This window comes from Thalassophryne amazonica, chromosome 19, assembly GCF_902500255.1.
Source record: "Thalassophryne amazonica chromosome 19, fThaAma1.1, whole genome shotgun sequence".
NCBI classification, from domain to species: domain Eukaryota; kingdom Metazoa; phylum Chordata; class Actinopteri; order Batrachoidiformes; family Batrachoididae; genus Thalassophryne; species Thalassophryne amazonica.
The window spans coordinates 52,037,468-52,061,374 of NC_047121.1; the positions used below are offsets into that span (position 1 = coordinate 52,037,468).

The following is a 23,907-nucleotide window of genomic DNA, read 5'->3' on the forward strand; positions in this document are numbered from 1 at the left end:
TAGCTTTAGCATACGCAGTCACACCTCAGCAGTTAGTAGCTAGTTAGCGTATGTGGTCATGCTAACCACAGAGAGCACGAGACCACATGTGCTAACGCTAATCACAAAGCGATAAGGCTTTTCTACATATGCTAATGCTAAATCTGGTTAGCATATCCTTTAATAACAGCCTCGAAATAACGAAATGCGCCACATTCCAGGAAAACTTTCATCTCTGAAAACCAGAAGTGCTGTCTTAAGTATTTTTTCATTTTTTTTCAAAATTATTTTAATTGTGGAAAGTACATTAGCATTATTTTTTAACTTCTACTTCAATTCTGAGTTTTCACTGTTTTTCTGTATAAACAGTTTAACAGCTGCACACAGACGACAACATGAAAAATACTCGTCAGTGAAATTACGAGTTGACACAGACTGCCCACTAGGGGGCCTTGTAAACCTGAGTGCAGCCTGTTCGACTCAGGTCACATGGATTCCGTAGTGCAGCTGGCTGGTCCGGCTCCTGATCACATCCCTCCTTCCGGGCCGTAAGTCAGCGCTGACCATTTGTCCGCTGAGCTATAGGTCAGTCTCACGAGGTTCAGATTCAGAATCCCTGTGGGACACATGAGAACATGGAAACTGCTGCTGATGGGGAAACATTCGTGGACTTAGTTTAAATTTCATTATTTGCATGGAACATTCACACATGGCCACTTTATTAGGTACACCTGCACAGTTAAATCTTCAGCTGATACAAGTTGTACTTAATCATTGATCCTGATCAGTGGGCAAATCTTTGATCCTTGATTTTTGATCACTATTGCTGTGATTCTGATCCAACTTTTTTTTTTAAATTTTTGACCCAGTTTTCCGAGAGCCTGTAATCAGTTTTGCTGATTAATTCATGATCCACCCTTTCAATCCTGATTCCTTTGATCCTGCACATCTTTGGTCTTTAATCCTGACCCCTCTTATCCTGTTCAAGGGGCAAATCCAGCCTTTGATTCTTAGAATTCGATTTGATTTTTCTGACCTAAAATCTGTCTTTGATCTTTAACCCAGACTCCTTTGATCCTGATCAAAGGGCAGATTGTGCCAGATTTTGATTCCTTTGTTTCTGACCCTCCTTTTTAACTTTCATCTTGTTTTCTTACAGGCTGGATCAGTATTGTTGATTAAATTTTTAATAAGAATCCAAAGTATCAATGTACACTCTGATCCCGATTCTTTTAATCCTAAACACATCTTTGACTTTTAATCCAGACTCCTTTGATCCTGATCAAAGGGCAGATTCTACCTTCGATTCTTTGTATTTGGTCACGATTCCTTTGTTTCAAACCCTGATATTTTTGATCCAGTTTTCTGAGAGCCTGTAATTAAAATTGCTGGTTAATTCAACAATTCCACTCAGCGATCACAGTCCACACTTTGATCCAGATTCCTTTGTTCCAAAGTACAGGATCAAAATGAGACAGAGACAAGTGGCATTGAAAGCTGCTTTTTTGGTGCAGTTCAAGGATCAAACATGAATAATCAGGATCAAAGTTCCACAATCAGGATCAAAGTTCAGCAATCAGGATTAATTGTTATCCTGCCAAGAACTTGTTCTTGGCAGAGGTGAACCCTTCCCTCCAAATATAGTCTTTCTATTCCAGATTAGACCAAATTCATTAATGTCTCCTAAATGAAGACACAGGGGGACACAGACGCTCTGTGACGGGAATAATGGTGGAGGTTCATTTTTTGGATGCTGTTCTTAAACATCACTCACAGCATCTCCTGCAGGAATTTGCGGTTGAATTGTCGGCGTTCCTCGTCGATGGGGTAGGTCTTAAATATCAACAGTCCCACCACAATCAGAACTATGGGCACCGGAGCGACCAGGACCTTCAGGGTTAAGGCAACTGTCTCCGGCTGCAAACACGCTCCAGTCACGTAGCCGGCAAACCTGCAGAGAAAAGGACAAGGAGCCAACGTCACGCAAGAGGACTGAAGCCACTGAACGTCCTCTGCTTGGACCGACGTGCAGACGCCACCTCGGTCCAGCTCCATGTCTTCGTGTGTGAAAAGACAAGCAGCACCGGTTTTACCAGGAGGTAAAACGTTATGCCACACGTTAACACGCGTTACCCCACATTCCGTTCAAACAATCTTTGCATGTGTTAATGAAACATGGACACAAATTGCAATATCAGAATCAACTGCAGAGACAGTATAACCTCAGGAACGACACCACCGAGTGCAAAGAAGAAGAAATACTCAGCCGGACAACAAAAGAGTTCTGATAAAGTTTGTCTGAAATGATATTGTTGATGTAACATGCTGGTGTCAGGAGCTCAGCACTCCCCCCCACCTTCACTGTGCGTGTGTCATTTCAGACCATCAGCCGCGGTTCACCGATTATCACCTCTTTCTGCTTCACACTGCACTCGTCTATCTCATCATCTATCTCAGCGACAGATCTCTGAAGCTTTCATACAACAATCATTTCCACATAAAGGATGGGGGGGCGATCACAGCGCAACAGCAGCATGTCTGAGTCTGACTCTCTGAGTCTGACTCTCTACACCCAAAGTGATCAAAGGAAATAATGTGATTATTAACCATCAAACCTCTTAAATCATTCTAAAGTCCATTTTAAGGAGAAACAAGGTGATAATCTGTTAATCTCCACTAACGCTCCGCTATGACGCTGCCAATGCTTCAAGATCGCTAGCAAAAATATTCTGCTGTCATGTAGCGATGCTGCCTGCTATCATGTGCCCCCTGGTGGATAAGCAGTGTTATAATCGAGTCCACTTCCACTAAGACCAAGTCCGAGTCCCAAGTCCAACCCTAACGCCAAGACGGAGGCTGAGTATTACAGAAAGTCTATCGTAGTTGTCAAGGACTCGTAATGTGGAGTGAGGCGGACGCTGCCTTATATGGTCTTTAGTGTACTTTCAAGACGCAGTATGTTTGGATCACAGACATTAATACGTTACACGGGAGGAGGAAGATGCTGACACGTTAGTACTGGTAGACATGTCATAGCGTAACACGTGTCTCTGTGTGCGTGTAGTACTGTGGTGACCAGAAAATGATGCATTCAGACCATCGTGTGTTTAAAGTTACTGCAGTGGGCACGTTTTTTTTAATGGGAAGGAAATGAGTGGACTCAAACCGACCTTGGGTAAATATTTGAGGCCGGACGGTACGAGGCCAAGGTCGAGTCTCGAGGCTGTATCCAAGGCCTTGAGCCCTGAAACACTGTGGATCAGCATTTTAATCCTTCATTTTCACTCCAGGTCTGCAGTCAGCATGTTTGTGTCCGGACATCTTCTGTGTGCGGCTCAAAAACTACTAGTGAGACTGAAGTACTCGGGCGTGACTCTGGTGTCCCGCTGCGACGGACCTGTGTAGGATTCTCTTTGAGCGGTCGATGGACTTTTCTGCCCTACGATCATTTACCGTGCCGTCATCTCCAGTGTCCGGGTACAGACGACACCAGGGCAGGTGACTGGCTGAAATTCAACTATGTCAACCAATAAAAGTGCGCATCTTATCCAGCGCTGGGAAATCCTTCACTGGTCAGTCACCATCATTCTCTCGGCTGTATGTAGGAAAAGAACCTGACCCAGAATGCACTGCATTGTCAGCCTTTTTTTTTTTTTTTAAGCCAGTCAACGCATTTTCGGTGAGCAGCTCAGCTCTATGGTTAAAAACAAGCAGTGCGCCCCCTGTGGGAACACCTGAGTATGCGTATGCGGTAGTGAGAACTGTGGCAGGACAAAGGTCACGCGCAAACACCAACACCTTATCTACGTGGAATTTTCATGCTTGTAGCTGAAAATTCCCACTTCACATTAAAAACATTTTAAACCTCTTAGAGTAGACCGGGTTCTATCGTTGGTTCTGTTTTTGCTCCCATGTGGTTTAGTTTGTGTTTGTACTTCTTCCTTCTGCAACAGAAAAAAGATCTGATGGGGGAAAATAGCGAGATTCTGTATAAGGACAGTAAAAGCTAACTTACTTCAGACTGAGTGTCGAGACGCCCAAAGACACTCCGGAAGCAAACTTGAGGAAGAAGACATAGAAGGAGTAAAAGATGGCTTCATGGCTGTGGATGTTTGGGTTCTGAACCTGGAAGTCATCCACCACATCCGGAAGCATCGACCTGACAGGACAAAAACACGTGTGCAGGAAAGAGTCACTCAACAAACGTCCACATTCTTAATCAGACCTGCGTACGGATCCTTTGGACTCACCAGGGCAGAAGGAAAGACGCCGCCATGCTGACGCCCGCAGCCACAGAGATCAGATAGGAAGCGATCAGATTGCTCTCCAGGGAGACGACCAGGATCATGAATGGAACCGCCCACTACAAAGAAACAAGAACGATTTCACACCATTATGTCTTTTTTTTTGTTTGTTTTGTTTTTTTAAAGTGGTGCTTCGAGTTCCAAAGACGAACATCTCTTACGAACCATGATGCCAACGTAAAACGCTGTCTTCTTCCCAAACCGGGTCAGGAACCACTGCCACCATGGAATAGTTAGTGTTCCCGACAGCTACAAAAATGGACAGAAACTATTTAAATACAGACACAATACATGGGTTGGTGATAGGACAACATAAAAAAAACAAACAAACTACTGAACCAGTTTTGACTGAGCTTATGAGAGGTTGGAGTCCAGCCTTAAACTCAGGCTCCATATTGTTTATTAAAACCCAGTCTGATACTCGATACACATCACAATATCGATATCTGAGGCAGCATCAGGTTCCCGTCTCCGGCGGTCCCTACCCAGCCAAACACGGTTCACAGAGACCATCTGGACACACAAAGTGTGCATGTACGTGCACACCTCAGGAATAGATCAACATGAATAAATGTGTGATCCTGTTTGATGAGATTACAAACCCCAAGACTATTAATCACTTTCATATTTATGGCTTCCTGAATCGAAATTAGGGGATTTTAAATTTCGAACCCCGAACAGACCCAGTGATGTTCGACCTTTGATGTTGCTTCAACAGTAAAGAGATTTTAATGGCTCATCAGCGCCACTTAGTGCAGAATACTGATTAAACATTTTATACAAGACATCTTATACCAGTTTTTTCCAATAATAATACAGACCTCCTACGTGAAACAGAAACTAAAATTGTAGGGTACAAATGAATAAATATATAAGATGCAAAGCTAAGATTGCAGGATAGATTTTAGACCTTTCTAGATTTTCTCATGTTGGATCATTGTCACTGTTTGGAACTTAAACACTATTTTATAAATAAAATAAAAACTGATGTTTTCACATAACGTTTTGGCTGTAATTTGAATCTGACCCTGAATCTGATTAATCAGGTGGGTCGTTGGCTCCAGGAGCTCCACACTTGGGATTAAAAAAAAATGTCCATTAGATGGAGCCAGATTATCTTTATACCTGCATTTCCAAAGCAAAGGGGCGTGTTCTGGTTCGACTCCACCCTCCAAACATTTGTCAAATGATATTTCACCTCAAAGAAAAAAAAATTATAAATGGGAATTCAAATTTTATATGCAGCAAGGACAACGTCAGGATTTGTGGTTTTCAGTGTCTTAGCTTCACCCTGCCGGGGGACAGACGACCTTTGACCTTAAAAGACCACAAGAATAAAACTCACCAAATTCAACAGAAACTAGAAACATATGGCCAATATCAATTTTTGGCATTTATTTCTTTCCACCAGATCACGATCCACGAGACATCAGCTCATTTCTGCTCCATCTCCTTTACTTTTTGTCAATTCAGGATTTGACATTTTCAGCAGACAACATAATGAAAGTACCACATGTCGGACAAGGTCCATTAAAAGAATACAATAGTTTGGATCTACAGTCCCCCCCGTACATTCAGTTTGTCCTGTGGACAGTCAGAGAGACACCAGAAGATCCAAAGTTCTACCTTGCACTTGTGTGAGACACAATAAGCCAAACACATCTTTGGCCTTATTTCCACTCACCATGATGACCAGGAGAAGATTCTGGAAGTCCTCCCTGTGGCCGAGGGCGTAGGTGAGGAACAGGACAAAGTTACCCTCCAACAGCTGTCGGAGACACGTGAGGGACAATCAGAAGATGAGAACCACCACAGAGCCTCCTCAGACATTTATGAAAACCAAAGTTACCATGAAGCCAAGAGACGTGAAGAGGAAGCTCATGACAAGCTTGACGTAGGGTTCGTGACTCATCACCATCAAATTTACACGGAGTTCAACTGGAAGCATTTTAGTTCAGAAGTAAACATGCAGATCGCTTGATGCACTTCCTATTTAAAGTAGAAGTTGTCTTTACCGCGCGCGCTTTTAGCTTTTTGCTCTTTCACGCCAATAAACAAGATGGCGGCACAGAGGACGTAGATGGCACAGATGACCCCCGAGGCGATCATGTAAGCTTTTTTCTGGGAGGAGAGACGACAGAAACAACATCAAATTAATGAGCAAATATCAAATCAGCATGTTTGACTATATATTTCTTAAATTTTCTAAAACGGAAAATCTCAAGATCATTTTGGTGTAAATCTTTGATTGTACCTGTACTCAAATGGAAAATTTCACCTTCACTCATAAATACAGATTTATGAGACAACTGCTCCTAATCCATCATACGGCTGTAATATGCCAACTATCCAGCAGGTGGCAGACAGGTCTATGGGATATTATACAGGATGAACTAACTTGCTTTGTTGATTTATTTGGTGCATCAGAGTTCAAATCAATTAATCCTAATTATATAGCTGGTTTTACAACTTGGCATAACGCCGTGTGCACGCAGTCCTTTCAGCTTGGCCGTTTGTATGAAATAGCTTCTGAAAGTTCTTTAGCAGGATTGTGCTATTTGTAGCTGTGGAGGAGATATTCTGCGATCGACACAGACAGCGATAGACTACTGACCATTTATGTACAGTTAGCACCAAAAAGCTAGCAGAAATAGCCTGTTTAGCTCCTGCTCGTGTGAAAAAGCTAACACCGTTACTCCACATGGCGCCGTTCTATTACGATCACCCACGGTCCCAAAAGTGCAAAAACAGGATTAAACGACTTACTCCGGCTTGCCTTCTAACAGGGTGGCTTATAAAGTGCAGACCTGGCAACCTGCTCAAAAACAAAAGTAAGGAGTTGCGCAACAAACACTGCTTCAACTTTTTACCCCGGTGGAGCAAAATCAAACATGTTTTAAGCTGTACTCAAGAGGACGACCCATTTAAAGATCTTCGGACATGACTGAAGCTGTTAAGTCTACAAACACCCTGAAGTTACAGCGCTGTAGTTGGGATTTTGCAAATTGGGATGAAAATTTTGAACATCTTGAAAATTTTACCCCGATTTCAAGTCTGGAGCTGATGACGGCCGTAACTACTTCGTACACTAAGTTTGTTCAAGATTGACAAAAGATGGATCAAGAAGTTACTGTGACACTTCAGAACGTGTTCCGATTTGCTGATTGGGATGAAATGGGAAGGAATGGCGCTGTGTGGAATAGACCCATAAGTAAATGGACAAAAGGCATCCCTAATATTAAAGTGCAGTTTGGAAATGAAATATTAGGGATTTTAATGATTTTTTTTAATAGCATTATTAGTATATAAAGTCATGATGGTTAATGGTTGAATCCAGAAAGAAAAGACTCCAGTCTCACCGTCTCATTCAGGGACATGCTGGACATGTTGACCGCGGCTGTAGAGACGTTTGTCCTGTCAGAGACGTTCGATGGACACGGAGTGGTGGCTCCGCCCACGATCTGTCCCTGGATGGCGGTACCCAGCACCATGCCCAGGACTTCCACCATCATACCTGAGAAGAACGCAGCCATGAACCATCAGCACACAAACATCTACAACAGACACGAACATCAACAACAGACAGGTGACGTACGGTACGCCGTGGCCGAGTCCCGCTCTGTCGGCTTGCTGCTGATGAACATGGTGAGGGCTGAATACGGCACATGGAAGCACTGCAGGGACACAGACACCACAGAGTTTGGAGTATGCACACTGTGGAACCAAGACCAGGAGGTACCGGAGCCAGTGTGAAGTACTGACCGTCTGCAGTGACTGGAACAGGCAGTAAAAGACCAGGTACCAGGCCCACTTCCCCTGCTCCACCAGGGGCACGTACCAAACAAGAAAGTAAGTCACCACCGCAAACGGAGTGGACAGAAGGATCCTGGACAATCGTTTAGGAGAAACAAAGCAGTTAGAGGTCATTTCCTGTCTACTGGGTCACATCAGGATTTCATCCACGTTTTTTGGTAGTTTTACACAAAACTCTGAGTTTGACTCCACCAATCAAAGGGAATAATGTGATTATTAACCATCAGATGACAAATAAAGCCTCTTAAATCATTATAAAGTCAGTTTGAAGCAGAAACGAGGCGATAAATTGCTGCTGACACACCGAAATTGCGCATGCGTAGTGAAGGTTGGGGGGGGGGGGGGGGTCTTTAGCGGGGACTGTTAGGTCGTCATACCAGAGAAACCCGTGCAGATATGTCCTACAGAAAAAAAACCAGCTGTGAACTGAGTGGATCTGTAAACAATCAATCAATCGGATAACTAGTTAGATGGGAGGGAGGAAGTGTTCTGAAAACAATGCAGGTCTTTTCCTCTGTGGTTTGTATATTTTCTGACTGACCTTGAAGCAGCTTCAACATCAGAGTCACAATGACTCCATTGTGATGGACGACCGGTTACTTGACTCAAAGTAACCTCTCAGCCAGACGCCGCCCCTCCCACAAATACCCTCCAGTGACTCAAACCTGCACCCGCACGGCTGGTTTCAAGTTGGTGGTGTGTTGGGGGTTGGACCAATAGCAGCAGGCGAGAGCTGGTACATCCCCCTCCCCCACTGCCAGCTCACATTGTGCCGCGTGTGCACAAGTGGCGTGCTCACCCCACCCCCACCACCAAACACCAGTCGATGTGAGAAATGTAAAACCTCTGAGCTGTTCTTGCAGATTACTGGTCCTCCTGACTGCTTCTGAACTTCAGGTTCACACCTTCACCTTTAAGATCAAAGTAACCATCAGCTGACTGCCGCTTCGTAAAGCGGCGGGAACGAGTTTGGCAACGCCACCAAACCCAGTGACTTACAGTGTTAACATGCACTAAGCGCAAGAAACGAGGACCGTCACACCATCTTTCTTTGACTTCCTTGATGACATCACAGTTGACTTAAAACTTTCATGTTTGTAGTTCAGCACCACAAAGACCAATGCTGCATTCAGGGTACACCATGTAAGTGGGAACTTGAAACATGTTTGACCTTCCTGTAAGGTCAAAGGAAACAAATGAGGAAAAGAAATGGCTGCCTCCAGGTTTCCTATTTTGCTTTTCTAAAATAAATAAATAAAAAAGGCAGCTCATCAATAGACATGTAGTTCACTTAAGTGAAGAAAGAGAACACTGTCAATTGTGTAAAATTTGTTTAAATTGTTTATTTTTTGCTAAACCAAGAACAACAAAATAAAGGCTTGATGGCTTTAGCAGCCGTGTGCTGGAACATCAGCATAATGACACCAAAATAACATGGTTTCTTGAAATAATCTTTTAAAAAAACTTTATTAATCATGATGTAAAGTTGACCTGGAGAATGTTGCAAAATATGGAAGTTGGCGTTGAAAAACATTTCCCACTTTACCAAGCAGGAAATCCATCTTCCGCTCCTGTTTTATTTTTCGTCTTCCTACTGGAAGAAAAGAATTTCCAAGTTCCGAGTTGCCATTGAATGCAACACAACATTTTGATCAGGTTTGCTTCTTTTATTTATTTTCATGAACTTGGTTTTCTTTCATAAAAGTCACTAACTGGGATGTAGATAAACATGAGCCCATTAAGAGGTTTTGTCATTGTCAAAACCATTTTCAAGCTATGTACTTAAAATAAATAAAATAAAATGCTAGCCGCATGTTAGCTAGTGACATGGCTAAGCTAGCTTGTTAGCCAACATGGCTGACAGTGTCGTAGAATTCAGCACTTGATAGTTTTTACTCTGAGAAATGTGAAACCTCATATTAAGATAATAATTCCATATACACAGTAAAATTATGTTATCTAGGCTAATGTTACAAAGTAGCACAAAGTACTACAAACTATAAAACTGATTTAGATTTTAAAGTGTTTGGTGCAGCAGGTTTATGAAAATGGACTAAATAAAACCGTGAGTTAATGTGTGTGTGACATTTTGGATGGCGCTCACTGTTTGCCTCAAAGGTCAACCGGGTCAAACTGCTCCTGATTGGGCCGACGTGTAAATTTACACGTCAGATTTGGAATGTTGAGTTTGATTTAAACTACTGATCTGGTTCAAGGTGAGATAATAGTTCATCTCTTTCTGCAATATATATATATATATATATATATATATATATATATATATATATATATATATATATATATATATATAAACAGAACAAAAGTACAAAGGCAGCACTTAGTTTTGCTCCCATTTTTCATGAGCTGAAATCAAAGATCTAAAATATTTTCTGTATCCACAAAAGACCTATTTCTCTCAAATATTGTTCACAAATCTGAGTCTGTGTTAGTGAGCACTTCTCCTTTGCAGAGATAATCCATCCCACCTCACAGGTGTGGCACATCAAGATGCTGATTAGACAGCATGATTATTGCACAGATGTGCCTTAGGCTGGCCACAATAAAAGGCCACTGTGTAGTATTATCACATAGCTCAATGGCACAGATGTCTGAGGTTCTGAGTGAGCGTGCAGTTGGCACGCTGACCGCAGGAATGTCCACCAGAGCTGTTGCCCTGTTTCTCTGTGTGTGTGATAAAGTGAGTTCTAATTTTTAACAGAAATTCATTCCAAAAACAAAAAACAAAAACATGGAACCGGGAAATTTGAAAGTTTTTATTTTTTAACTGTTTTTGCTCTTTTTTTTTTTTTTCTGTGTGCAAACATGTCCTGAAAGCATGAGGACGCTCCGAGACGACACTTACCACGGCATCATCCGGCCGACTGGAGTCCACTTGGTTCGGCTGAGCAGGAAACCCACTGTCGGGTCTGTGACTCCGTCCCAGGCCCGACCCACAAACAGAATGATGGAGGCAGAGAAGGGATCCAGCTGCAAGGACAAACAAACCGTAGAAACCTCACGATCAACTCCATACGGAGTCAAGTACAAAACAGGCAAAACACCAACACACATAACCATGAAACTGTGGCTGAAACCGCTCGCTCACTCACTCACTCACACACTCACTCATCTTCAATTGTTTATTCCTATTAAGAGACACAGGGGCTGGAGTCTATCCCAGCAGTCAGAGGGTGTGAGGCGGGTTCACCCTGGACAGGACGCCAGTCTGTCACTGGATCACATACAAACAAACAAACACATTCACACCTACGGACAATTTAAAGTTTCCGGTCCATCTAACCTGCGTGTCTTTGGATGTGGGAGGAGCACCCGGAGGAACCCACACAAACATGCAAACGCCACACAGAAAGACCACAGGTGGGAATTGAACCCATGACCTTCATACTGCCCTAAGCTGACATCAATTTAGGGTAACATAAATAAATAAAAACTTGAAAAATGCTCATCATAAATACCCTGAGACAAAAGTAGTCTAATTTGACTGAATCAGTCCTACTTAAGGTGCCTAAACAACACAATCCAGCCTCAGTGTACTGTAGCCTACGCAAAGTGTATGGTGGCCATCCAGGGTTGTAGCTGTAGCTAGCTAGGGGTCAATGAAGGATGACACGGGGTCAAAACTACAAAATGCTCCATTCATATTGAAAAGTATACTACATATATGTCTGATCATAAAGATATCAAAAAGGTATAGTTTGACCTTTACTTTGGACATTCAACGAGGTCAAAATGATTCCATTTAGCTCAGCCAATAATTTGCATCACTTTATACCAAAATGGGAGCATCTTCAACTTTTGGCCCACTCTGTACAAATTGAAATCGACCTTTGTCACCTTGTTTTTTTCTTTTTGCTGGTCTTCCTTGGTGTTGATTTCTAAGGCAGTTGAGGTAGTTTTTGTCCCACTAAACTTGACCTGGAGATTGAAGTTGAACAACCTCAACTGCCTTCTTCTTTGACACCAGCTCATAGTCGTCCTCTGGGCCTGTCACTCTGATAACCCCTCCCCTTTATAACCCCTCCCCTACATACCTTGAGGTGACTGTATAGAGAAACCTGGCATAAGCAACATCTTGTACTGGTGAAGGTATCCTGCGGGAACAATGTCCGTCAGCGTTTTGCAGGCGCCTCGTGGGGAGGTGTCCTGCCCACAGCCCCAGAGTTCACGTATGAAGAAGCTGGACACTTTGCTCAGCGACACCCTCAGCATTGTTACCAGTTGCCTCAGACTGACGCCTGTCGAGTTCTTTCTGGCATTGCCCCTGTTTCTCTTCACAGAGAACAATGCACTCTTGAACTGACAAATAACACTTTGCGGGATTCAAGACACCCTCTGAACAACATACAGTAGAAGCTCAACAGCAGGGCTGCCAACACCTGCTGTCTGGCTGCCCCGTGCCCCCCCTCCCCCCCACACACAGAGGGCAACCCCGTGCAGCTTATCCAAGTATGGATAACTGATTGGCAGCAGACTGTCACCCCAGATATGAGGTCATCAACCAGGTGCAAATCTATGGGTCACACTGAATCAGTTCCAGGCAGGTGAGGGCTGATTCAAAGCCAACATGCACCGCTGAGGTTTACCTCCATTTGCAACCTGCATATGCAGAACTGAGAAACAGACAGTGCACCATGCTTGAGTGCCCCATCCTGCACCCGCCGGACAACCTGCAGAATGATCTGTCCAACCTAAACCCCAATACTCTGAGCTGATACTGTCAGTTCCACTACACAAGAATTGGTCAAAGATAGTGCAACCTTTACCTTTTTTCAGACAAATAATGTGATATAGTGTTCAATATGATTAGAGAATTTTTAAATTCTGACTCGTGTTATCCTTCATTGACCTCTAAGTGACTACAGCTGCCAGCCTGTGATTCAATTTATTTCATTTATATAGCACTAAATCACAACAAAGTTGCCTCAAGGTGCTTCACACAAGTAAGGTCTAACTTTACTAACCCCCAGAGCAAGAACACAGGTGACAGTGGTAAGAAAAAACTCCCTCTGGGGAAGAAACCTCAAGCAGACCAGACTCAAAGGGGTGACCCAATGCTTGGGCCATGATACAGACACCAATTACAGAACAATTCACAAAATGAATATATACAGGAAATTTTGGGAGTCCATGCAGCTGCACAGGACAGAGGGTTTCAGAAACAGACACCACACCCATCTCTGGATGGAGCCGCACCTCAACCAGAGAGAAAAAACAGAATCAGGCATCAGAAAGACAACAAGCACAGTATAATTTGCCAGCATTAAACAACAAGAAAAACAGAAGAAATACTAAGGTGATCGCCGGCCACTAGCCCTAAACTTCACTAAAAGACCCAGAATTTAGATAAAGGTGAGTATAGTAACAAACTATACCAGTATGCTAGTCATACGAAAGGGAAAACAAGTGTGTCTTAAGTCTGGACTTGAAAGTCTCCACAGAATCTGACTGTTTTATTGATGCAGGGAGATCATTCCACAAGACAGGGGCACGATAAGAGAAAGCTCTGTGACCCACAGACTTCTTATTCACCCTAAACTTTCATGTCACTAAGGTTAGAGGTAGTGTTACTATACAAAACACAGTGAGAGCGACTGGTCAGGTGTGACGTCAACCATAATTTTTTGTGTATTCTGTGGTATACTGAGGCTGGATTGTAAGTGCTGCTTCAGTCCCCTTACTCGTACATGGTACCAACAACCTACTTGGCCCATTGACTAAAGTACGTCAACACAGATCACAACGATACAAAGTAAGAAGCAAAAACCAGAGACTGTTTGACACTTTTGGTTTGTAGATTACTTGTTGATTTAAACATCTGTTGGTTACCTCTGGTAATATGATCTCAAACAGCGGTGGAGCGATTTTACAGTTTTTGTAGATCACGACAGAAAACCATCGACAATCTGTGATGCTAATGTGAAGCTTCAGCAGAAACATGATGCAGCTCGTGTGTTGAACTTTGTCGGTTACCTGGGCCACATCCAGCAGGTAGCTCTGGAGAAAGAAACCCAAAGCGCTGCCCGTTATCTGGTAGGGGGCGCCACCGATGGCATAGCACAGCTTGCTGCACAGAGACAGACGTTTCTTCGACTGAAAGACGAGAAGAAGGACATCGTTCACATGTCTGACACTAAAGAGGATATTAACAACACCAGAGAGGACATTTTAGCCCGAAATGAGAAAACTCAAGTTTCCTTTTGATCCAATTACACATTTTTCCTGGAAACGATCAGAAGACAATAATCTGACCCCAGTCAAACTAATAAAACCAAAATCTTTAAACCTATGGCAGCGTAATACAGAAGAAAACTATTTTGCACGTTTGCAATAATTTGACACCAGAAATGGAGGTTAAACACCCAGAGTCCAAAAATCTGTTTGAATGGGTTTGGATCGTGCTTCATGCAGCGAAACATGAGCACATTTAACACAAACTGACCCTGGATCTGCCTCAAAATCAGCTCTACTTTCCCCCGGGGCTAAGAATCACCTCTGCACAAAATTCCACTGAGTTTTGTTCAAACAGTACAAATGTATGAAGCAGAGATGCAAATAAAACAGGTCATTACTGGGTCATCTGAGGGTCTGGACCTGACCTGTCTCAGAGACATGCACAAAACTGTTGCATGATTCCTGAAGTTGGGTCATATTGAAAGTATTATTCAAATTTCAAGACATTTTGTGCATTTCAGGGGAATTCTACCGGAATCCTAACTGTCATTCTGACCCATTTCAGAAATATGGTGTCAGAAGCACAGTTTGTCCACAGTTCTATATGATGAGGAAGAGTTACACAACTTCATATGATTCACTTACAACACAATTAACAGTCACACTGTAAGTGTTGCTTTAACCAGGTACTCAGTAAAACCATTCCAAATATCACACACACACACGTGTACATGCGGGAGCACCCCAATTTCGTTGTACCCCCCTTGAACAATGACAATAAAGACTATTCTTTTCTATGAAGAATAAGAAGAAGTTGATTAAATGGTTTGTCTGTGTTCTGTTCGACCTGCTCTCTTATTGGCTCCACATAATGTGACGTTGGCCTGCATTTTATTAATTAACGGATTGTTCTTCAAACCAAATCACTATGTTCTCCTCTGAGTCTCTGAGGTTTGGTCCAAAGACTGATCTTGTTCCTGTGTTCCAGGACGTCGCTGCAGCCTGTGAAACCAGAGGCGCAACTCACGTGTCCATCAACTCATCATTTGTCGTGACGTGTACAAGTGATATCACGCGCGCACTGGACCGACACACCACTAATTTGAACAAACTGTCGATTCTGGAGACCGGTGACTTTCAGGAACACGTGTCTAACTGTAAAGCAGCTGCTGCGGGCACGCGGCCAGCCTGTGCGTAAATCTGCTCCACACGCGCCTTTTTACGCGTCCCGGGAGCGCGCAGCGCGTCTGATGGGCCAAACGGATGTCTGGGCTCTCATTACTTACCTCGGTCAGTCTGACCTCGGTGTTTACCGGCCTGACTGACGGTGAACCGGACGCTGACTGCTCCGCGCCCGCTCCTCTCGCCATTGCGCCCAAAGTCTTGATTTCTGCGCTCTGTCGGAGAAGCGCGTCCTTCACGCGTGCGCCCGTTCGCGTGAATGGGTTCATTCATCGGCTGATTCAGCCTACTACGGCTCGATGACGTCATCCGACGTCACTGTGCCAGTTGCCTACAGCCGCGTGTTTGATCGCGCTGCCTTCACGGACGGTGGGAAATCCCCGAGTTGTACCGATCAGCAGTGCGGAGGAGTTTTGAGCCGCAGTCCTCAAAAAGTGCTCCTGCAGCCAAAAATAGACTTGCTAAAGGGCACGTAGGTACAGATGGTCCAGATATAACACAAGATGAACCGCTGATGGACCGTTGATCTGGATCTGGACCAAAATTCTGCACTTTGATTGTGATTGCTTTGATCCTTTGATTGTTCCTTTGGTCGTGGGGGTGGTAAGGGAGGTGCAGCGCCCCCTGCTGATAAGAAACTGTAGTCGCAAGGGAAATAAATTTACTGAACAAATGAATTAGACATTTTCTGTTTCATTTTAACAGTGGCACACTAGCAGCTCCAAAACCAACCCTTTTTTAAATGCACAAACAGGGAATATGAACTGATGATGTCATTTGTTAAGTTACTTCTTGTTTTGTCTTCTTATTCACATCTGGTGGATCTGATGAGGAGAAAACCTGCAGTGGAAAAAAGTCCAGTTCTGTCAGCATTTTTAAATCTCACCTGAAAACACTTTTTTTTCTCAGCTGCCTACAGTTGTTGTTGTTGTTGTTGTGAATTATTTCATTTCTGTTTTGATATACTTTTATTATTGGTTTTAATCTGAATTCTTTTTAACTAGTGGTAGTGTGATTTTTAATTGTAATTTAAAAGTATTTTGTCAGTGTTAAAAAGGTATATAATTTTTTTTTTACTGTTATTAATATTATCATCTGTTCATTTTAAATTTGAGTTAGTTTTTCTTCACTGCTATAAATGTAGCACCCTGGTCACGTGTCCTCAGCTTTCGTACAACAGTTAGCTACATTAGCACGTTAGCTCATTCTGTGTGTGAGGAAGCAACTGCATCCTTCTATCTAAAATGTTTCAAAGAAATTATTAAATTGGTTAATTTACCTTTTTTCTTTGAAAATATGAACCTGAAAGGCAAAGTCTCCTGATCCACGTTTGTGTTGAATCCCTGTCATTCCGCTGCAGGCGAGTTTAAGCAGACACCACCGCCAAATTATTACAAAAGGTGATGTTTTTTATGTACTGGTGTACTATTTCATGGATGGTGTAGAAATTGTAATGAATGAAGAAACCAGAATTTCCTCATTTTGACAACACAGTTTTGTCTTAGCATTTATTTTCTTGTTGATCCCCTTTTCAGTTCTTACAGCTGTTTCCTGGTTTAATTCCTTGGTGTTGGGTCTTTATTTTTTTTCTTATTTATTAGGTCTTAGTTTTGAGTTTTGTTCATCTTTGGTTTTGGTATTTTATTTAGATCACTGTGGCTTTCAGTTCATCTTTTAGTCGGGTCCTGTTCACTTTGCTTTTTGTTTTACTGCACTCTCTTGTCTGGTGTTCAGGGTTTGGTATGTGCATGTCTTCTCCTTTTTGTTTGCCACACCCCACTTCCAGATTGTTCTTTCACACCTGTGTTTTGTTCTCCTAATCACCACCTGCCCTGTTTAAGCCTTTTGAATTCACTTCCCTGCCAGTTTGTTGTGAGTTCTTGTCTACATTTCAGCCCTCTGTGTTGCCTTGCCGTGTTTGACCGTGTTTCGTTTTTGACCTCACTCCTGCCTCAGCCCATGTGGTGTTTTGGAACTATGCTTGTTTTTTGACCATGCCTCTGCTCGACTCCTGCCTGTATTGCCGCCTCACTGACTGTCTTTCTGTGTACTGAACCCAGCCTGATTTTTGAGATAGCTTTTGCTCACTTACCTCTGAGTTATGAGTCTACATATGTGTTCAACCATCTTCTGAGCCACGTCACCTCAGTCCCTGACAGAAGTACTTTTCCAGTTGTCCAAAATTGCTTCTCCTCCAACCAATGCCTCTCTCACCTGCTCACTGAATTTCACACGTCTTCCTCCTTCAGCTTCCACCATCTGATCCTTTGTTGAGCTCTCACTCTCTTCTTCTTTACCTCTAAAGTCATCCTACAATCCACCATCCTATGCTGTCTAACGACACTCTTTCCTGTCACCACCTTACAGTCTCTGATTTCTTTTAGCTTGCATCTCCTACACAGAATGTAGTCCACCTATGTGCACCTTCCACCACTTTTACATGTCACCCTGTGCTCCTCCTTTTTCCTAAAGTAGGTGTTCACCACAGCCATTTCTATCCTTTTTGCAAAATCAACTACCATCTGTCCTTCCCCATTCCTATCCTTGATACCATATCTACCCATTACTTCCTTATCACCTCTGTTCCCTTCACCAACATGCCCATTGAAGTCCGCTCCTATCACCACTCTTTCATGCTTGGGTTCACTCTCTACCACCTCATCTAACACACTCCAGAAATCTGCTTTCTCCTTCATCTCACAACCTACCTGTGGGGCATATGCACTGATGATATTCATCATCACCCCTTCAATTCCAACTTCACACTCATCACCCTGTCAGACACTCGCTTAACCTCCAACACACTTTTAACATACTCTTCCTTTAAAATGACCCAACACCATTTCTCTTCCTGTCCTCACCATGATACAGCAACTTGAACCCACCGTCTGTGCTCCTGGTCTTACTTCCCTTCCACTTGATCTCTTGCACTCACAGTATGTCTATCTTTCTCCTCTCCATCATGTCTGCCAGCTCTCTCCCTTTACCAGTCAGACTGCCAACATTCAAAGTCCGACTCTCACTTTCTCCCTTCTAGTTTTCCTCTTCTCCAACTGTCTCTGGACAGGTTTTCCTCCTCTTCATGTTCTTCACCCAGCAGTACCCCAATTGGATGATTGTTGGGCAACGGCACTGTTGGTGGTCTTTGTTAACCTGGGCCTCCACCTATCCAGCATGAAAATTTGATTTGTACTCAACATCTGTATTTTGGCTTGTTTTACACCAGATGCCCTTCCAGTTGTGACACAGCCCTCCTCATTTATCTGGGCTTGGGTCCGGTGTTGAACGGTCCCCCCCCTAAAAATCGCTCCGCCATGCCTTCACTGCACATGCGTCATCAGCTGTGGTTCACGGATGATCACCTGGTTTCTGCTTCAAACTGCCTCCAGTCATCATCTGTCTCAGTGACAGATATCTGAAGCTTTTCTACAACAATCATTTCCACATAAATTCAGCATTATTTCATCATAAAAGTCAGGAAGCAATCAGAGCACGGCAGCTACATGAGCTGCTAGCTGATGCGTTCACTGCGCGTCTGTCAGTTTAAGGTATCACCGAGTATCACCTCGTTTCTGCTTAAAACAGCCTCATTTCTGCTTCAAAATTACTTTAGAATGATTTAAGAGGTTTTACTTTGTCGTAATCACATTAATCCATTTGATTGGTTTGGGTGAAGAGACTCTGTCTCAGACGAGCTGCTGAGCTCCAAAAATGATGGATGTGCAGTGGAGTCAGGGGGAATGATTTTTAGAGGGGACTGTTTAGTCTGTAACACGGCACTCAGAATGAAGTGGCTGCACACCCCATGTGGCTGAGTTACAGAGAAAATAACACTGTCTGACGGTGTTAAAGTGTTTGACGCTGCTCTCTGCTGCTCTCTGCTGCTCTCTGCTGCTCTCTGCTGCTCTCTGCTGCTCTCTGCTGCTCTCTGCTGCTCTCTGCTGCTCTCCAATTAAACCTACTGTATGTAAGGCTTTGAACAGCAGCGCAAACACTGTATCCATCCAATATCAATGTTTTTTTTGTTTTAAACATTATGTATTGCTTATGTACTGTATAACATCAAATGGCATGAAATATAACACAAAATAGTGACATTTGCATAATATTTAACTTTAGCATATTGTTAACCTGTTAATCTGTTAATAATAATCTGTTAATTAATAATAATAATAATACATATTATACTATAATTATTATATTATTAATAATTATTATTAGTAATAAAAGTATTAATACTTAATAATAATGTGTTAATTAATAATAATAATCTGTTAATCCGTACACATCTTGAAACTTCACTCTTGAAAATTTCTGTAAAAAGAGTCAACTTTCTGCGGAGCTTCGACTTGCCGTTGCAGCGGAAGTCTCAATGCACAGAAAAGTCAGTTAGCGGAAGTTAGCCTGTAGGTGCGTGAAAATCGCCCACTGTCAATCCAGCCTGTAACATCATGTGTGTGCGTTCACGAATACTGTACAGCTGTCATTGAAAGTATCAAACAACAGTGTAATCAACTGATCAGTGCAGCTGTCGAAGGTTGTCATCAATGAATAGCTACAGTGAGCAGTTCAGCTGGCCGTTCAGGTTGAGAATATTGTTGGTGCACGCCAGATAGCGCTGCAGATATGTTGCACATTTATGTGCAGGTGAACGGCCTCCGTTATCTGTATATAAGTTAATTTGCTCTCCTGCTGTGTTGCCTTTGTGAGATATTTGTGTTCATGAATACATCATCAACGTTTATAATCAGCCCGAAACATTAGCTTTTTAGCAAAGGTCTGTTGAGAGCAGACAAACCGGCGACAAACCACACGTGTATGTCAGAGAGCTGTTAAGCTAATGCTAAATGACCTAATGACTTTATGTAGCATTTTGGCTACTTCTGTTTTGCTCAGTTGCCGCTACAGATCTGGTACAGATCCACATTTTGACTTGACACTTTTACACGGGATGCTCTTGCTGATGGAGCTCCAGATGCAGGTGGGTTTGAATCCCAGACATTCTTCCTGTAAGGTAGCAGCAGTGCAGCGACGCCACCGTTCTACCTGCTGCAAATTTACTGAAGATCCAAAGCAAAGGCCCGGTTACTCATGAGCTGATCTTAAATATTTGCTTAAAGCTGATGAAGTATTGCTGCATTCAGAACCCTGGGACGAGAGTCCGACCTCGACCTCTGCTGCATTTACACTCGACAAACTGAAGGTGACAGTCTGGCTGTCCTCATCTGCTGCAGTGAAGCACAGGATGATTCATTGTTGATTAATTGATGATTAAACTCCACGTCCCTGATCTATCTCACACACACACACACACACACACACACACACACACGCACTTCCATCGTGAGCCTCAAATTGTACCAAAAGATGATTTTGAATGTTTATAGTGTCTTCAGTATAAAACTAATTTTAGCAACAATGCAGAACGGAAATGGGAGAAAGATCAACTTCAAGTATCACTGGGGATTTTAAGACATTCACTTACGAATTATCAAGATGCTGTTAAGACCGCAAAATCAGAGTATATGGAAAATATTGTGTCTACAAATCTTCACAAACCCCAGGTTCTTTTTAATGTTTTGAACAAAATTGTTAACCCTATTGATTCAACTGGTGCTGTTCTCTCTGTTTCTTTGTGTGACAAATTTTGTCAATTTTTCAGTGACAAAATCTCACTCATTCGATCTTCTTTGCCAACTGTCATCACTGACCCCTGCATCATTCCTGAGTGCACAGCTGTTTTTAGTCAATTTGAGCCTATTTCTCTGTGTGACCTATCTAAAACTGTTCAAAGTTTAAGGCCTTCAGACTGTGCACTGGATTTCCTTCCTGCTAAGCTTTTGAAAGAAGTCCTTGATGCAGTTGGCCCTTGTATTTTACAGTTGATTAATGCCTCTCTGACTTCAGGTGTCGTTCCTTGTTCCTTTAAACAGGCCATAATACAGCCCCTCTTAAAAAAACAGAATTTGGACCCTGGTATTTTTTCTAATTATAGACCCCTTTCTAAGATGCCATTTTTATCTAAAATACTTGAAAAGGTGGGTTATACTCGATTACAGTCGCACGTTACTGCATTTGAGATAACTGAAAAATTCCAGTCTGGTTTTAAACCTTTGCACAGCACTGAAACTGCTCTTTTCAAAGTTTTTAATGGTCTTTTTTTAATCATGAACACTGGCAGCTCAGCTGTGTTTGTGCTTTTAGATTTAACTGCAGCCTTTAACACTGTTGACCACCAAATCTTATTATCTCACCTTGGATCGTGCGTTGGATTAAATGGCACAGTGCTCAAATGTTTCAAGTCCTATTTGACTGGTCGGTGCTTTTCTACAAACCTTGGTCCCTTTGTGTCACAGAAAGCCCCTTTGACTTGTGGAGTACCTCAAGGTTCAATCTTAGGGCCAATTCTATTTTCGCTCTATTTGCTTCCTTTGGGATCAATTTTTAAGAAATATAACATTCAGTTTCACTGCTTTGCTGATGTGCAGATTTATCTACCTCTGAACCTTAAAACAAACTCATCTGCCATCCTACAGACTTGCTTTCAAGAAGTCAAAAACTGGATGTCTTTAAACTTTTGAATCCAAATGAAGCAAAACAGAGATTGTGGTCCTTGGTGACCTTGACCTTTCTGCCCTTGGTCCACTCGCCTCCTACTGTCGTTCATCTGCCAAGACCCTTGGTGTTTTTATAGACAGCTCTTTTAAATTCGAGAAGCAGATCAACACAGTGGTCAAAACAAGCTTCTTGCAGCTTAGACTTTTAAGTAAAATCAAGCGTTACCTGCCCCCAAAACAGCTGGAACAGGTTGTGCACGCCTTGATCACGTCTTGTTTCGACTACTGCAATTCTCTGTATGTTGGTCTTAATCAGTCGTCTCTGCATCTCCTCCAGATGGTGCAAAATGCAGCTGCGCGTCTGCTCACTGGAGCCAAACGGCACCAACACATTTCTCCTGTTTTATCTTCACTGCACTGGTTACCTGTTGCTTTTAGAATTGATTTTAAGATTTTGTTGCTTGTTTTTAAATCAATTCACGGTCAAGCCCCATTCTATTTATCTGATATGCTGTCATTGCACACTCCAGGAAGAGCTCTGCGCTCCACGGACCAGAGTTTACTGGTCTGTCCCAGGTCTAAGCTGAAGACCAGGGGAGACAGAGCCTTTGCTGTTGCGGGGCCCAAGCTCTGGAACTCTCTGCCATTGAATGTCCGACTGGCTCCTTCAATTGACTCTTTTAAGACTCTTTTAAAGACACATCTTTTTGCACTGGCTTTTAACACAAGATGAGCTGAACACTGCCACATCTTTTATTGTCTTGTTGATTTATTTTGTTCTTGTATTTAACTAAATATAATTTTAATTCCTTTTATTGTACAGCACTTTGGGGCAGTGTTGACTGTTTGTAAATGTGCTTTATAAATAAACCAGAACTTGACCTTGACCTAACAATGTTTCAGTGCACCCCCCCCCCCCAAAAAAAGAAATAAAGAAATAAAATAAAATAAATAAAAACTGAAAAAACAAAACATAAATGACCTCACAACTTATGACTGCCCCCCCCATACACACACACACACCGTGACCCTTAATTGGAGTGAGTGGGTGAAAATGAGTGAGTGATAAGCATAAATAAATACATTTAAAAATAAAACAACCAAAACTGTACAGCTCCATGACCGATGAGGTCACATTTACAGCTTTGGATATTGATTGTCAAAAACACGTTTCTATTACTTCACGCATGAGAATTTTCAGGACTTTTCCCAAATTCTGATTTATTTTTTTTTAATTGAACTGGATGAAGTATTCTAGAGTTTTATCAAGTGTCTACTTGGCTGCCAAAAATAAAAAGGGGTTTAATTTTACGAAAAACCAGAAGCTGCTGAGCCTCGGACCCCCGGGTCTCTGGCCTCGGACCCTCGGGTCTCTGGCCTCGGACCCCCGGGTCTCTGGCCTCGGACCCCCGGGTCTCAGCCATCTTCTTCTAATGCCTGCTTATATTACTGAGCATAAAGAATATAACATTAACGTGTACATTGTGTTATATTGTGATATGAAGTTGTTAAACAAAATCAAACTTAAAATTGATTTAATCTATTTTAGGAGCTACATTTGAATTTCCTGACCTTTAAAAACTTTTAACAGATTTATGTGTGATGTTTACATTCTAATACAATATTTCTTTGTTTTTTTCCAAATGAAAATGAGAAAAATAACCTCTGAGATTTTTTTTTGTAGTCTACCAGAATCTTTGTCCCCCCGAAACCTTCACACATTTGGACAGTTTGGGTTGAGTGTCTGTGAAGCTTCCGTTAGTAATTTATGTTTCCTTATGTGCACTGTTTTACTTTCACTCTGGGATGACCCGACACCTTTTAAAGATTGTAATTCTTTTGTTCTTTCTGGGTGGGGGGGTCAGAGGCCAGGGTTGGGG

The 23,907-nt window shown here is 42.5% G+C and overlaps 1 protein-coding gene across 1 annotated transcript; it reads right to left on the reverse strand.

The window, feature by feature from the left end:
- Positions 1 to 292: 292 nt before the first annotated feature.
- LOC117500917 (sodium-dependent lysophosphatidylcholine symporter 1-B-like) lies at positions 293 to 15,658 on the reverse strand. The gene is given in 14 exon segments (XM_034159704.1): positions 293 to 595; positions 1,754 to 1,930; positions 3,995 to 4,138; positions 4,230 to 4,342; positions 4,449 to 4,532; positions 5,968 to 6,051; positions 6,133 to 6,202; positions 6,253 to 6,404; positions 7,643 to 7,797; positions 7,879 to 7,957; positions 8,046 to 8,169; positions 10,960 to 11,084; positions 14,088 to 14,207; positions 15,575 to 15,658. Coding segments are annotated over 14 exon segments (1,548 nt in total). The 3' UTR covers positions 293 to 558.
- Positions 15,659 to 23,907: the final 8,249 nt, after the last annotated feature.